At 41.5% G+C, this 14,498-nt stretch overlaps 1 protein-coding gene across 3 annotated transcripts in view; it reads left to right on the top strand.

The window, feature by feature from the left end:
• The window catches only part of FNIP2 (folliculin interacting protein 2), a 52,375-nt gene extending 44,751 nt beyond the window's left edge, over positions 1-7,624 (top strand). For all 3 annotated transcript variants that reach the window (XM_056330833.1, XM_056330923.1, XM_056331008.1), the window contains 2 exons: positions 2,342-2,457; positions 3,744-7,624. In XM_056330833.1, the coding sequence (XP_056186808.1) occupies positions 2,342-2,457; positions 3,744-3,822 (195 nt within the window). In that variant the 3' untranslated portion in view covers positions 3,823-7,624. The remainder of the gene's footprint in view (positions 1-2,341; positions 2,458-3,743) is intronic.
• The last annotated feature ends 6,874 nt before the right edge of the window (positions 7,625-14,498 follow it).

Raw genomic sequence — 14,498 nt, 5'->3', positions numbered from 1 at the left:
TTCAATCATAAACGTTAGAGATACTTTGATCCTTCTGTTGGTGGATTTTACAGCTCTTTGCTAAAGCAGAGCCATCAGTGTGTGGAAGTGAAGTGTTCCACTAAACTCTAGGGGAAGAAGTGTGACTTTTTTTGTTGTTGTACTGATTCTATTGATCTAAATTTTGGCAAAAACATAAATACTAATATTGATCAGAGAGGAGCTTAATGCAGCATGTTTGAAGTTTCCTTTAGGAGTGCATGTTTCTTTACATGCAGTTACTGTTCAGATGAGTAAATTGAGTAAAATGAGAAAATGAGTAAAAAACCCCACAAAACCCAACTTTGGACCAAATGAAAGGCGAGTGGTGTTGTCTTTGTTGTGGCACTTCAGACTGGTAGCCATACCGCAGAGGGCTTTGCAGTGTGCCAGGGTGAGAGGGAAGGGATGATAGCAACTGCTGCATATCAGCAATACATCAAAAGTTTTAACTGCACCTTTAAACTCATTTTAAGCTACTCTTCTATTTTTAGAAGTGACTTGACTTACACCACCACCACTGCCACCCCCCATTTAGTCAATGAGAGAAGCTGTGGAGGAAGCTAACATTAAAAAACCCAAAGCTGTGCACATTTTGCATAAAATGGATCGATGTAGCGAGCTTATGGAAAATGTCTTTTCTTTATGGGCATTCATGAGTAGATAATAAGTAAAGAATCTTTTTTTAGAGAGAAATCTCTTCTAGTGGCATTCTTCCTTACTTGCTGCCTCACAACTACAAAAATAATTCATTATATATTAGCACAAGTACTGGAATTTAGATATATTGAACTGCTGCTTTGTGGATCAGCTGCATGCTGCCCTGAACCACTGCAGAGCTGCTCATAAGCTGTTGCATTAGGGCTACCGGTAACGGAAAAATCGTGTTTCCCTCGTGCCTAGAATCAGAAGGGTTATAACAACTTGAGTGAAAACTTGCCTGAAGCAAATAGATCCAAATTGCTCTCAGAAAGCTTTTGCCTTTCCTTCACTGGTGGCAGTGATGTTATTCTAGTACTATGTTGGATGCTTTTTAAAATGCCTCTTGATCTTCCATGAATAAGACCCGGTATAAGCTCAGAGAATCATTAAAAATCATCTTGCTCCCAAACATCAGAAAAATACATGGTAGGCTACCTATAAACATTTGTCCTTTTTTTCCTCATTATTTTTTAATTGGCAAAACTGGTTTCACAGGATCTTTTTTCTAATAGTTATGGTTTCCATTCAACTTAAAAAGTACATTGGGCGATGGCCTGAAGCTGTTTGCAGGTACTGTTTGTAATTGCTGTCTCTGCTGGGTGACTGTGCAGTTGATAATGTGAGGTTCTACATGCACTCCCTGCTTTCATCTCCTGGAGTTTGGAGAGCTGAACTAATTTAACTTTTTTTTGAAGTGGCCATCCCAGTGGAAAGAAGGAATATGACAAATTGAATATACCTTTTGTCCTAGAACAAAATACCTGATAAGACATCCTACCTACTGGTCTTGTCTTCCCAAAATAAACCCTCTCTCTTTGAAACAAAGGTTCACCTGCTCTCCTGCAGTTGGTGTATGAGAAATTACCATGCATCATATGACATATTTAAAAATAATTTGCATTTCTAGCATGCTGCTGCTGAAAGAAAAGGGGAGTGATTAAACTGGTGTTTCAACTTGAACTATTACCTTTTGGCAAGCAGTGTCAAATGCTTAAGCAATTTTAAACTGGAAGTGCCTAGGATTAATAAAAACAAATGCCTAAAAGGGATTTGTAACTAGCTTATACAGTAAAGCAGTGGAAAAAAAGAGCTATAATTTTTATGATGATGAAGATAATGGTGTCTTCCACTTCTTGAATCTTAGTTTCTTGAATGGGAGAGTTCTAGAGCTAGAGTACTAATTTTAGAAGCTATTATCTAAACTGAGTCTTTCAGAAAAAATGGTACTGACAAAGACATCTTGATCCAGGTATTCTGGTTTGATCCGTAGTAAGATGTCTTTGGTGTCTTTGAACCTGGTTAAAACATCTAGAGTCGGCAGAAACGCTGTGGCTGACTTGAGTGGAAAATGCACATGCAGTAAGTGCAACAAACTTGCTGCCCAGGAAGGCTGGAATGCCCCAGTCCTACCAGGGGGTTCCCCTTCGAGGGAGTAGTGTAGCTGTTCGATGTTGCTAGTACAGCTGTAACGAAGCAAACTGCCTCTTCTGGATTTTAGAGCAGAGATTTAGATTGAAAGATGCTCTAGCTAAGATAAAAACTAAAATGATGTGCTTGCATTTCTGTAAAACTTGCATGCGATTGCTAAAGCTGTTCTGAGGTTTTTGGTCTGTGTTTACAGTGCATAATGCATCTTGAGGATAGACTACAAGAGATGTATCTCAAAAGCAAAATGCTTTCAGAGTATCTGCGAGGACATACAAGAGTGCATGTAAAAGAACTAGGAATTGTATTGGGGTGAGTATTGCAGGTATCTGTTTTAACCAATGGCCAAACTTGAGGCAGTTTATCTTCCTTTGCAGTTTCTGAATGTTGACATCTTGTTCCCACAATGACGTGCTTGCTTCTTCATATTCAGCACTCTCCTCTTTCGTGTACTTAATAAAGTGTAAAAATGGGTTCTACTGAGCCATCTGAAAATCAGGAGGCGGCACATTTCTACAGGAAGAACAAATTACTTGTCATTCTCATATCTTCTGAATGAAGAAAGTTTGGATTTTGGTCATTAGGAGGTTCTCCGTGCATTCATATGCACTCTTTCTGTCTTGATCTCCTTAATGAAAACTTCATCCCAACAAATACTTGAGAATTTTTGGAACGTTAGGTGGTGCAGTTGTATCTCGAACAAAAAGGAGTTCTCAAAAAGCAGGTGTCCTGTTTGGCAGCTGTCTTCTAATAATAGTACTTGACTGGTGTACAACCTTCAGGGATGCACCTGCTGACAGCAGAAGAGGGGGAAGGGGGAAGAAGGAAATACACATTTTTAACAGTTGGACTGTATAATCTTAAGGGTCTTTTCCAACCTAAACACTTCTGGTTCCCAAGATGATTTTTAGCACTGTAGGTAAAACTTAATTTATCTGTATCCAAACTGTTCCAAGATTTCATACTGAGAAATGTAGTTGTAAATAGTGAAACCCTGAAACAGGCACTTTTCTGTGTGTGTGTGCATATACACACGTGTTCTGGCCTCAGATCAGCTTTATGTTTGGAAATGTTTGGAAACGGATTGTTGCATTTGAGAGATGTTCTTGATACTGTTATTGCATAATTAATAATTACAGCTTTTGGTCATTTTTGCTAAGAAAGCACTACTATATGGTGAACTGAGTTATATTCAAAACACGAAATGCAGTTTTCCATAAGCTGACATTTAGTACTTTCTTAAACTGAGCTTATTGGTGCCTACAGACTGGCAAGACTACAAGCTAAGACTTATGGCTGGGCAAATAAATAAAATTTTTTATTTAAACCACAAAATATTATACACCACAAAATGTAATACTGCTATCTTTTGGCTTAAATGGTAGCATACTTCCTAGTTTCAAACACTTTTACTTACCCTTACTGGTATGTTGTCAGTAATAGCAATAAATAATAATTAAACAATGAACTCAGTTATAGCAAGACACTTCCAGTTTCTTTAAAGTGGATGAAAAATATCTTCTTGTTTCTCTTCTTTTGTGAAGGTGACTATATTTTAAAGTCTGTCTCTTTTTTTTTTTTTTTTTTTTAATTTCTAGGATTGAATCCAATGACTTGCCTTTGTTGGCTGCTATAGCAAGTACTCATTCCCCATATGTTGCTCAAATACTCTTATAAAAAAATCTCAGGATAGTCATTCCCTTAAAGTAAAATAAAGGGAACGGGAATGTTGAATGAAGAACAGAGGTGCCAAACACTGGTAAAGGGGAACGCTGAGGAAAGCAGGTGATGACTGTACGTTCTACCACCTTCTGATTCTGATTTCATCTGGATGTTTTATCGGAGGACTTCAGTTTACATAACGTAAAAGGCATTCAGGTTTTTCATACAATCTCACTTCTGACTTAAATCAAGAAAATGACTGCATCTTGCATTTTGTTATTACTCAAAGGACAAAAGTTAACACTATGTGGCAGACCAGGAGCTGCCATCCAAAACGCTGCTCAAAACCATGAAGTAACAGTTTAAAAGAACAAGTGGGTTAGAATGGATTTTAGAATGGATTTTGTAATACTACACTTGAGTGTGGTGTGGTGCATGTTTCTTTACTGGGAAGGAGGAGGAGCTGTAAACTATGTATATAGCATTCCTATACACAAGTGTATTAGATGGGACATGATTTTTCTTGTGGAGCATATGTGTGATTTTATATAGTGGAAGTGATGGGCTCAGAACAAGGAACCTGGATTCAGCAGCCAAATGTTTTGTGGGAATAGAGGTGTGTATGAGGTGATGTGACTTTTCCCTTTAAGGACAAGAAGTTAAGAAAGCTGTGGCTGCTTCTGTTTTAATGAGGAGGCATTCAAATGAGCCCATGGCTAGAATGGAATGGACTTCTGAGATAGGGATTTTGTGGGAAAGCCTTATGGAGTTTCTGCTACAAGTTTACATTTGTTGCTGATGCAACTTTAATAACTCTCGAGTTTCTGTATGACTGTAGTCCTGGGAACTAAACCTGTGTCTTGGTGTCATCAAGTATTGCTATCTCCAAGGAGTAAGAGTTTGACAAACTTTTGTACGATCCCAGTGCTGTTAGCACATGTCCGTGCACACCGACACCGAGCGCTTGGCAGCAACTGAAGACAATCTCACTGGGGAAATAAAAGGCAACAACCAACCCCCACCAAACCTTTAGTCAAAAGTGTTAGTTACCACCTTTTCCCAGCTACTAGTTGTCACTCTAAGTAGGAATAAAAGAGGACCATTGTTTGGAGTAAAACAAAATGTAGGGGGCAAACCCCAATATTTGGTATTACTATGAATGTTTGCAGTTACCCTTTTTGATTCTTCAGAAATCTTGAACTATCATCTGGGTGCCTTTCCTTAATAGGTTAACTACTCTGAGACCAGAAACTACTCCACTAGCTGATACTGGCCTTCTCTGTTTCTAGAAATGAAAATAAAATTTTGTATTTTACTGTTTTCATGTGGTTGATAACATGAATGTAAAACCAAACTTTTTTTGCATAAAGCACTGTTAAGCTGGATGTGAAACTATGGACCAGACTGAGGAGAGAACAAAGGATCAAAACAAACATTCTTAAAGAAATGGAAAACTCAATGTTGGACTGTTCTGTTGTGAGCCAGCATGAATAAGGTGTCTGAAACTGTCAGCTTGCAAACAAATTGCTAGCAACACAATAGCTTGGGAATAGCGAATTCTAATAAGAAACTCCTGGTCACCGGTTGTGAGTTCTCCTTGTTGGTGATTACAGATTTTTAACACTGAAGGCACATGCTTTTATTAGAAGTGTTTTTATTTCCTACTACCTTGATGTTTGGACTTTTCTACAGTAAACTTTAAATGATTTGAGATAATGAAATGTGCATATTGTAAGCTGTTTAAATGTCATAGGGGTCTTGATTAACCTTGTGTTGCTTTTTGAGGGTAACAGGTAGACTGACCTACTGTGAAGAGAGGTTGTTTCCAAGTGGAGGGATAATTAATATTCTGATACAACGCTTCTAAAGCTGTTTCTTATATGCTGTGTTTCTGACCTGACATTCCAGATGTTTCTTTTATCACATTTTCATACTTGTCCCTAATAGTCTGCCTAAAAAGGCTAAATTCTTTCTATGGTTCAGGGTTTTCTCCTACTGCTTATAGTTAAGCAAACTTTTCTTGTCTTTGGTTTGTGAATCCTTCTAGCTGCTGGAAAGTAAACTTACCTCTGCATCTAGCTGTTGGCAGATACCACTCTCTGTTCCACAAGGTTAAGACTAAGTAAGAACCGTAGAGCAAGTCACATAGTCCTAAACTACCCCTGTGATGGAGAATGTTGCGCGTGCATGTATAAGACTATGAAACTGCTTCCCTGGGTGTATATAGAAGTCTTCATGTACTTTCTCTATTTCTTACCAATCTTAAATAGTAGCTGAGCTCATTAAAAGTCAGTTCCAGTTTTCTTGAAGTGTTACTTGGGCTTTTATCTGCACAGACTCTTGACAATTCTTCAAAGAAATATGTGCTAACGTAGAAATACATTTTTGTTATCATAGTGTACTAAGAAAGTCAAAGGTCAGCCAACATTCAGTGATTTCAAAGCTAACACAGTGATCAGTAACACCAGATTTTATTACATGAACTATTAAAAAAAAAAAAAAATCTTAATAATCTGCTGTTTGGCCAGACATCAAATTTAACCTATGGGTGGTGTGTGAGCTGATGGTCAAAAGCACTTGGATTTTCTTCAGCCCAGGCTAAAACTTTATAGTTCTTGCTGCTTTCTCTAACATTTTGCTGCTCTTCAGAAATTACATGATGAACTATCCAGTTCTGACAGTTCTGGGTTTGGGGGAAAGAAAATCCAATATGAAAGCTGTTTATTACCTTTAAAAGGCTTTAGTCTAAAGAAAGTTCAATATGTATTTTCCCCTCCACCAAATGTACTACCTCAGTTAACAGGATTCCACCTTCTAGGGCTTTTTTTGACTCCAAGTCTTTAATTTGTTTTTGGTAGCATCTTGCTGTTTGTGTAAATTAGTGTGGCATGACAGGGCAGTAAGTATTTACAGATGTGTTGTTAGACATCTTTAGGGCATGTTACTGTTTTATTTTAATAGGATGAAAAGTGATATGAATGTACAGATGTGTTTAAAATTGATAATGTAGCTTAATTTTCAAATATTCCAAAGTTGTTTTTATCAGTATTATGTAGTTTTTTGTAAACTTAAATACATACTTTCTTGGTTAAGTGGGAGTGCACAGTCTTTTCCAAAATCCCACATAAATGCAGTTTACACAGTGCAATTTAAGGAATGTACGCTTTTTTCAGGCAAGACTAAACCTTCATATACAGAGGGGAGGAATGAACTGCGAAATTGTATTATTCTGTATGAATTCTTTACCCACCCACCCACCCCCAAATACCAAGTTCTAAACATTTTAAGTGGGTACTCTCTGAACTAGTACATACACCTTTCTTCTGCCCAAAAGAAACAAACATTGATTCTGTAATTCACATTTCTAGTGGCATCCTCCGGAGTTACAGATTGATCTTCCCCACTCCCTACTATATACATCTTTACTCTTCAAGTCAAAACCCTTTTCAGACAGACCAATCTTTTGATCTTTTGTATATAAAGTTTACACAAAATGATTGCTTATCCCTCAAGTATAACTTCTACTTCAGTTAACAGGACCCAAATCAAAGTTGAGTCTGAACTGCTGAATATACTCTAGACTTTTATTTTGTTTTATTTAGGTCAGGTGGGCTAATTTGACGTACATAGCAGGTTTTCCATAGTAGAAAAAAAAATGTGTGTTGCTATTGCATGTTTGGAGAGCATAGGCTTTTTTAGGAATGACTGAATACCAATGTCAAACTACATGAGTTTTTTTCTTATAGTTTTTTTATGTACACTATCATTTTGGTCTATTTCTTTGCGGCATTTGGTGCAATAAACTTTCTGAAATGAATGTAAGTGGTATTTGGTATCTTCCTTTTTTAAGACTTCTGAAATAGCTGTTCTTGTTGTAGCTGAGATCTAATAGTGCATGGACATTCGATAACCCATTAGGGGAGTAAGTAACTGTTGCAAGAAGTGTCTTAACGGGAGAGCTTCACAAAATTTCGAACCTGATTGAACACTGTCTTGAACGCTTTTTTGGAAGCTTTACCCCACTTATGTAAACAAGTGCTCTTATAGTGTGAAAACTAACTGTAAAAAATAAAAAAGTGAAGACACTGACTGTCGAAATACCTCTCTCCTGCAGAGGTTCCACACACCTGTGTGGCTGGCATTTAGCTCAAATGCATATGAAAAGAGCTGTCTGAAAAATGTGTCACTATTACATAACATACCCAATTTTAAAATTACTCAACCCAACAGGAATGAGTGACACCCTGTGTCTACTATATTATGAATTGGTTAATGGGCTTGACATGAATAGTTTAAAATAAAGAGGTCTTCAATTTGTGTCAAACTCTCCATGACCTGAATTTCTATTTGGTATTCTGCAGCTTACTGGAAAGTCCTTATTTACAAAATAATGGAGAAGTGATCAACTGTAATTATGCTGAACATCTTTGAACGTGTCTGAGCTATAGTCTGATTTGTAGGCTCTAAGTACTTACCAGTAGACAGAAATGTTTGCTGTTTGCTTGTTGGTCAGGCTAACAAGGGTTGGAGATAAAACAGAAGTCCAGGGACTTTGGCATCAAGGACTTTTCACAGTGCTTTGAATACAGCTTCTGGCTTTCTGGTCTAGCTGCTCTGGAGTATTTGGAGATAAATGTACTTATTTTCTCATGTTTAAAGGTGCTAAATGCTTGTGTGCACACTTGAAATAAGAAGAAAAGTCTGTTGTGTGTCTGCTATGACTCCTGTGATATTGGTGCTTCTTTTAGTACTCCTGCACAGTGACCTCTTATAGAGGTTGATCAGACTGGGTGTTTATGAGAATGGACGCTTTTTTTTTTTAGTGTCAAAACAAATGACAGTGCTGTCTGTAGCCTCACTCCAGCTCTATTCTTGCTAAATTGTGTAGCTGCCTGCCTCTTTCCAAGCCTGTGCTTTCATGAGAAGGCTTGAAACAATAGCTAACTGCTGTTAACAAGGGGAGACCCCACTGCCCTGTCTGGGCTTTGCTGCTGTCGTACTACAGCTGCACCTGCAAGTGGCTTGTGCTCTGTGGCTTGTGCTGTTGCTCATTGAATCACTCATAGCCAGGTGCAGCATGTTTGCAGGAAAAAAAAAAAAAAAGCTGCTGGTAATTGTCTGCTGAGTTGAATTTGGCTCCAGTAAGTGCCAGCATAAAGGCAAGGGAAGAGATGAGCCCTCTTAGCTAGGAACAAGAAAGCAAAGGACTGAGATGGCTCCAGCTTCTGCTGTCTTTGATAGCTGTGGACCATTGGAGTGTCTCGGCAGTTTGTGCGGGGCAGGAGCCTGGGCTTCCCAAGACTCCATGAAGCTCCTCTGCTCTGACTTCCCTGCTTTTGAAAATTTGTAGTTAAACCACTTGACATGACCAACAGCTTAACTTTGGACTAAAGGGACTTAGCTAATCTCCTTCAGAACTTGGGTGACTGGGACTGTGGCAGGTTAGCAAGAGGGAGATGCACGTGTGTAGAGCAGCCAGGCGGTGGGAAGGGTTGGAGACCTGTATTAATAAATACTTGCATGGTATGGCTGAGAGGGCTGCCAAGGAACTTCTAGAACTGACAGCTGCAAAAGAGAAAATAATACCTAGATTTGAAAAACTCTCAAACTCTGCGAATTCCATTATTTGTTCAGAAGACATGACTTGAAACAACATGAACACTAATGGTGAGCAACAGATTTAACCATTTTCCCTCTCACGTAAATGGCAAGGAGCATCACAGAACTGATGAAGAGATTCTCCTTATTCATAACAAGGAGTTCAAGGCTACAGCAGGCACAAGGAAACCTGAACCATACCCCAAAGCAAGCAAGCCTTGTGCCAAAATTCTGCCGGTCTTTCTCCCTCCTTTTCTAAATGAAAGTCGTATAACATAGCAAAGCTTTCCGTTAATTATCCATGCACCATATTCTTTGGTTTTCTGTATGTATTTGGCTGAAGGGGGCATGACTGGACATACGAGACAGGATTTGGGCCCTACTGGACATGCGGTTGAGTGGCAAACCATGAGACTGTGACCTGTAAGGCTTCTGATCCTATATAAAATTAGCTTAAGTGGCCACATGCTAGTAATCCACATGCTGGAAAATTACTCTTATAATAGTTGCCGTCAGTTGTCTGTCTGGCACAATCCCAAAGCTAAAACAGTTTAAGCAGTACAAGTAGAGCAGCATTTTGTATCGAAATCCTAAAGGTCAACACAAGGCTGAAGGGCTTAGGAGTGACAGTGAAGCACTTAAATACGATCTCGTGAACTGGATTTCTTCCACTTGGAGCGACAGGAGAGATTCTGCTGTGGTCTGACAAAATGGTGTTTGAGAGAGAGAAAGCTACCCTGAGGAAGGAATTTCCCACCAAGGAGGAAAGCTCCCACTCCTACGGGCAGAGAAATGTTTGTGGATGTGGAAATATGGAGCAATACTGGGGGCTGCTGAGATCTTCCGAGGCAGCGGTTCTGCTGCCTGATATGAGTGCCGTGGGGTCAAGGGCTGGGATATTTGGCTTGCAAAAATGTTTTCCCTTTGATTGGATTGAGTTCCAACCCTGTACATAACAAAACTGTTTCAATTAGGTCCTTTGCTATTTTAGCTTTATTTAACTACCTCATCTCTTTTTCCCTAGGCAAAATGAGGGTGGGTCTGCGTGTGTGTGTTCTCCTCTTTTCTGCACAGACTGTCATGTAAATGTTTTCATTTTTCATTTTCTACAGTATTGTATCATCTTTTTTTTTTTTTCCTAAGATCTGCACAGGCTCTGCTAGCCTTAGATGGACAAATCTTCTAAAATTGTTCACTTTAGCTTTGAAAAATGTAGGGAGTTTGAGCATTTTTTCTTGAACTACTTTTGATTCCTTAGAACATGCAACTTTTTGACCTTGAAAAGGCTGCACCATGAGCAACGTGAAATTAAAAATCACGTTTCCAAACTCTCAGGTCTTCGTGCCCTGGGTAGGGGCACTACAGTTACGGTGCAGGCGCTTGAATTCTTCAGGTTTGTTTCTAACGGAGCGAACGCACCTCGCCTGGTGGTTTGGGAAGCAGAGGTGCCTGGGCTGCCCGAAGCGTTGCAGCCTCCGCGGCTGCCCCAGTCCCCAGCTAGCCTGGCCCTGCATGGTGACACCACTGTTCAGGAACGTTCGGAGCAGACTGTAGGCGGGAGCATAAACCAAAAATGGAGTTAGTGCTGAGTTTTCCCTTTGCCCCGCTGTTTGCCATAACTGCACTTCTGACGGTCTGGTGTAAGGGCCTGACGTCCCTGCCGTGACTGAACCCAGGGGCTGGTTGAGCAGGGCCCCCTCCCTGTCCCCTGGGGGTGACCTGACCCACATCGGCACGGGGACATACCTTAGCCACCAGTATTTCAAGTGAGTTTGTCAGGCCTCTGTTATTTAAACCATTTGCGTTCGACTTAGCCGTGGCTACGCCCTGCGGGCAGGCCGCTGCCCCCGTTTCAGTGTGCCATGTTCTCCCCCCGGCACGCAGCCCTCTCTCCTGGCGCTCAGTAGCAGGTAAACACCCAAAGCAAAAGACGCAAAGCCCATTTGTAACATTGCCAAATAAATTCTGAGTGTCGTAGGTAATTCATTGGCTAGTGGCAGCAGCTGGAGGAGTAGCTGTGCATTACTGTATACTTGAATTAAGCTCTGAAGAAGACCTGGTGGCGTCCCAGGTGTGGGTGCCTGCGCTCTTCATAGACAAGGAAGCTGGTAAATCAAGAACTGTTCTCATCGTCAGAAGGCTTCCTATCCTGAGCCTTGTGATGTTTGAACTGTGTTGCTGCTAAGGGCCTTATCTTACTAGTTAATCTCTAGGATCATACTAATATTCTTCTTGCCTTCTCCCCACCTTGCTGCTTTTCAAATTAGTGTTCTCTCTTTTCTTCTAAATACGTGAAGCTTTTTCTGCGTGTCTCTTAGTGGCCAGCAACTGCTCTGCCAGCCCTGGGGAAAGCTGGTATGGGCTTTATGGTTTGTGCTGAGGAAGTTGCAAACCTTGGTCTGGTTGGAGAGCTCAGAGCTGGGTGGTCCCATCCCCAGAGGCAAAGCGCTTGAAGCAGGGCTCCCTAGAAATTGCTGTTCCGATGGACCCGCGTGGCAAACTGTAGCTGCAGGTCTTGCCGCTGGTCGCTGAGTATCACCAAGCATCACTCTTTCTCCAACAAAAGGGAACTACACTGAAAAGCATCTAACTACAATTTTGCACATAGATGAGTTTGTTGGCAGTGTGGGGTGAAGTGTCCGGCAGTATCAGACTACCCTTGGCATTGTCACCCTTCAGTAGCTCCATGATGGTTAGCTGCCAACATGCACACCACTGCCCTTTTTCTCAGAGCTGTGACGCTGAGGCGGGTTGCGTTGTAGTTGAGGTTGAAACACGACTGTGAACTTTGCAGTGTGGAGGACTTGCCTGAGTTAAACGCGGTTTTACGCGCCCTGCGGTGATGAACAGCTTAGAGCACCCTGATAGCACAGCTTGTCAGCCTAGTGCAGCACTGTGCAGCAATGCTGAGATCATCTCTGGATTCACTAAACCTGTGTCTAGTCACTCCGTAACACATCTTAATCTCAGTACCATGCTGAGTTAGCCACACTGATTAGCCGTTCCTAATTCTTGATTAAGCTTGGCTGGCGGCAGGTTGGGAATTTTCATCCTGTGTCTGTGGCTCAGCATCAAATCAGCCCCTGTTTGTGTTCTCAGCATTCTGGCGATTACTGCTGTTCGTTACAGGAGGATGAGGCGACGGGCCAAAGGCATGCGGGGAGTCTGCGGCAAAGGTTGGTACCTGATCATCGGAGTCCTAAAATAACGCCTTTATCATTGAACAGTCCTACCAGCCACGCTGGGGTGAGTAGGATGCATACACCTCCCTTTTCCCTTCCTGGCAATTGCTTTAAAGAGACAGAGACATAGTGTCTGGCATCCAGACATCTGTGTTTTGGGAAAGAAAAAAAAGAGAAAAAAGGTTCTCTCATTCTTGTATGCTGTCTTGAAATCTTATTGTGCACAATTACAATTATGCCTGTAAGGATAGTTTAGCTGAAAGTATGTGCCACATGGATGCTGTCAAAGAAATGTATTTTGGTTTTCTAAACACCTGCTGCTTTGCTCTTGCGCATCTTTATTTTTTGCTTGGGATGCATGAATGATGTGGGAAAAAGTAACTCATGACAAGCTGCTAAACAACACTCTGTGAGAAATAGCAGGAGTTGGTAACCACTTAAGAGAAGCGCTAGTTTTCAGAAAAATAAAGGCAGAAATTAAAGATCAAACTTGTCTCTGAGTAAGTTTCTTGTTTGAGGCAGTGGGAAGGTGTTACAGGCAAGCATGTGGAGCGTACAAGATGTTAACTTACTGCTTCACAGAAACAGCTTATGCGGTAGCTTTTACACATTGGCATGCAGGTATCTGTAATGAATGTTCTGCCGTGGCAATGCAGCATCTTTATATTTGTCTTATTTTAATATAGAAAATAGCGATGCAATGCGGTTTTGCTCCAAAGTTCGCATACAAGCTGAAATACTATAACCAGTGTTACGGCTCTAAACTATGTGAAAGTATAGGGGCAGGAGGAAATGCAAGATGAATGAGCAAAAAAGTAAAATTATGGCTCATAAATGCCACTTGACTTTGTACCAGTATCTGTTGTGAGTTCCTGATTCAGTCTCGGTGCAGCTTATTTTAATCCATGTGGTGGGAATCAGAAGACAAAAAGCAACCATGAGCAGACAAGGTGTCACTGTTGCTCTCAAAGGGATGAATTGCCATGGCAATCCCGGCTGTCGGTGGGGCGCTGGCTGATTCTGGCCAGCTGCTGGATAGCTGGAGGTGGTGGGTCCCCTTGGGGATCAGGTGCCTCTTGGATAATTAGACAAACATACAAACTGTGTCTCAAAACAAAGAATATTGAATGATTTCTTTCTGCTGCTTGAGGTTATGTAGTGACTCTTGTAAAAACGAGTGGCTGGGAGGTACCACTGGTTTCTGAAGGACAGCAAATGCTGAAGGCAGTCAGAGCCTGGGGTTTACCATATGCCGAGGGGAATGCAAGGTCTGACAGCAAGAGAGAGGCGGCTCGGTGCCTGCCACGGGGACGTACACAGCTTACAGAATCATAGATTAGTTTGGGTTGGAAGGGACCTTTAAAGGCCATCTAGTCCGACTCCCCTGCAATGAGCAGGGACGTCTGCAGCTAGAGCAGGTTGCTCAGAGCCACAGCCAACCCACAAGCACATTATTTTGGTCTTTGTGCCCATGGGATGAAGCTGGGTCTCTGAGCTCATCACCCGAGCGCGCGATGCCACTGCCAAGGGAAGGGGCTGCAGCAGGGGAGGAGGACAGCAGGTCTATCCCTTCCAGTGCAGTCCGCTTAAAGCAGTGATGGCTCGGGAGTTCTGGGAAGCGGGTTTCACTTCAGCCAGTCTGCTGGTGGGAATCTCCCCTTACCTACCTGCTTGCCATAGGGGTCAGGTGGGAGCTGCTACCTATGCCTTGAGAATCCATAGCCAGGTGGTGAGGATGAGAGGGAGAAGCATGACTTCCCTTTCCAGCACCCCCTCCCCATTGCTTCAGCTGAGCTATAACATGAAAACTGCCCTCTGAAGGACTGGTGAAGTCACAGAGCTACAGCTGGCTCTGATGCCAAATGTGTGTTTTGTGGGACCTGTGCCAATTCAATTCTCCTTTTCCCCAGC

Source organism: Falco biarmicus, chromosome 1 (assembly GCF_023638135.1).
Source record: "Falco biarmicus isolate bFalBia1 chromosome 1, bFalBia1.pri, whole genome shotgun sequence".
Lineage (NCBI taxonomy): Eukaryota > Metazoa > Chordata > Aves > Falconiformes > Falconidae > Falco > Falco biarmicus.
The sequence above is the reverse complement of the archived record's forward strand: the minus strand, read 5'-3'. Positions and strand labels throughout refer to the sequence as shown.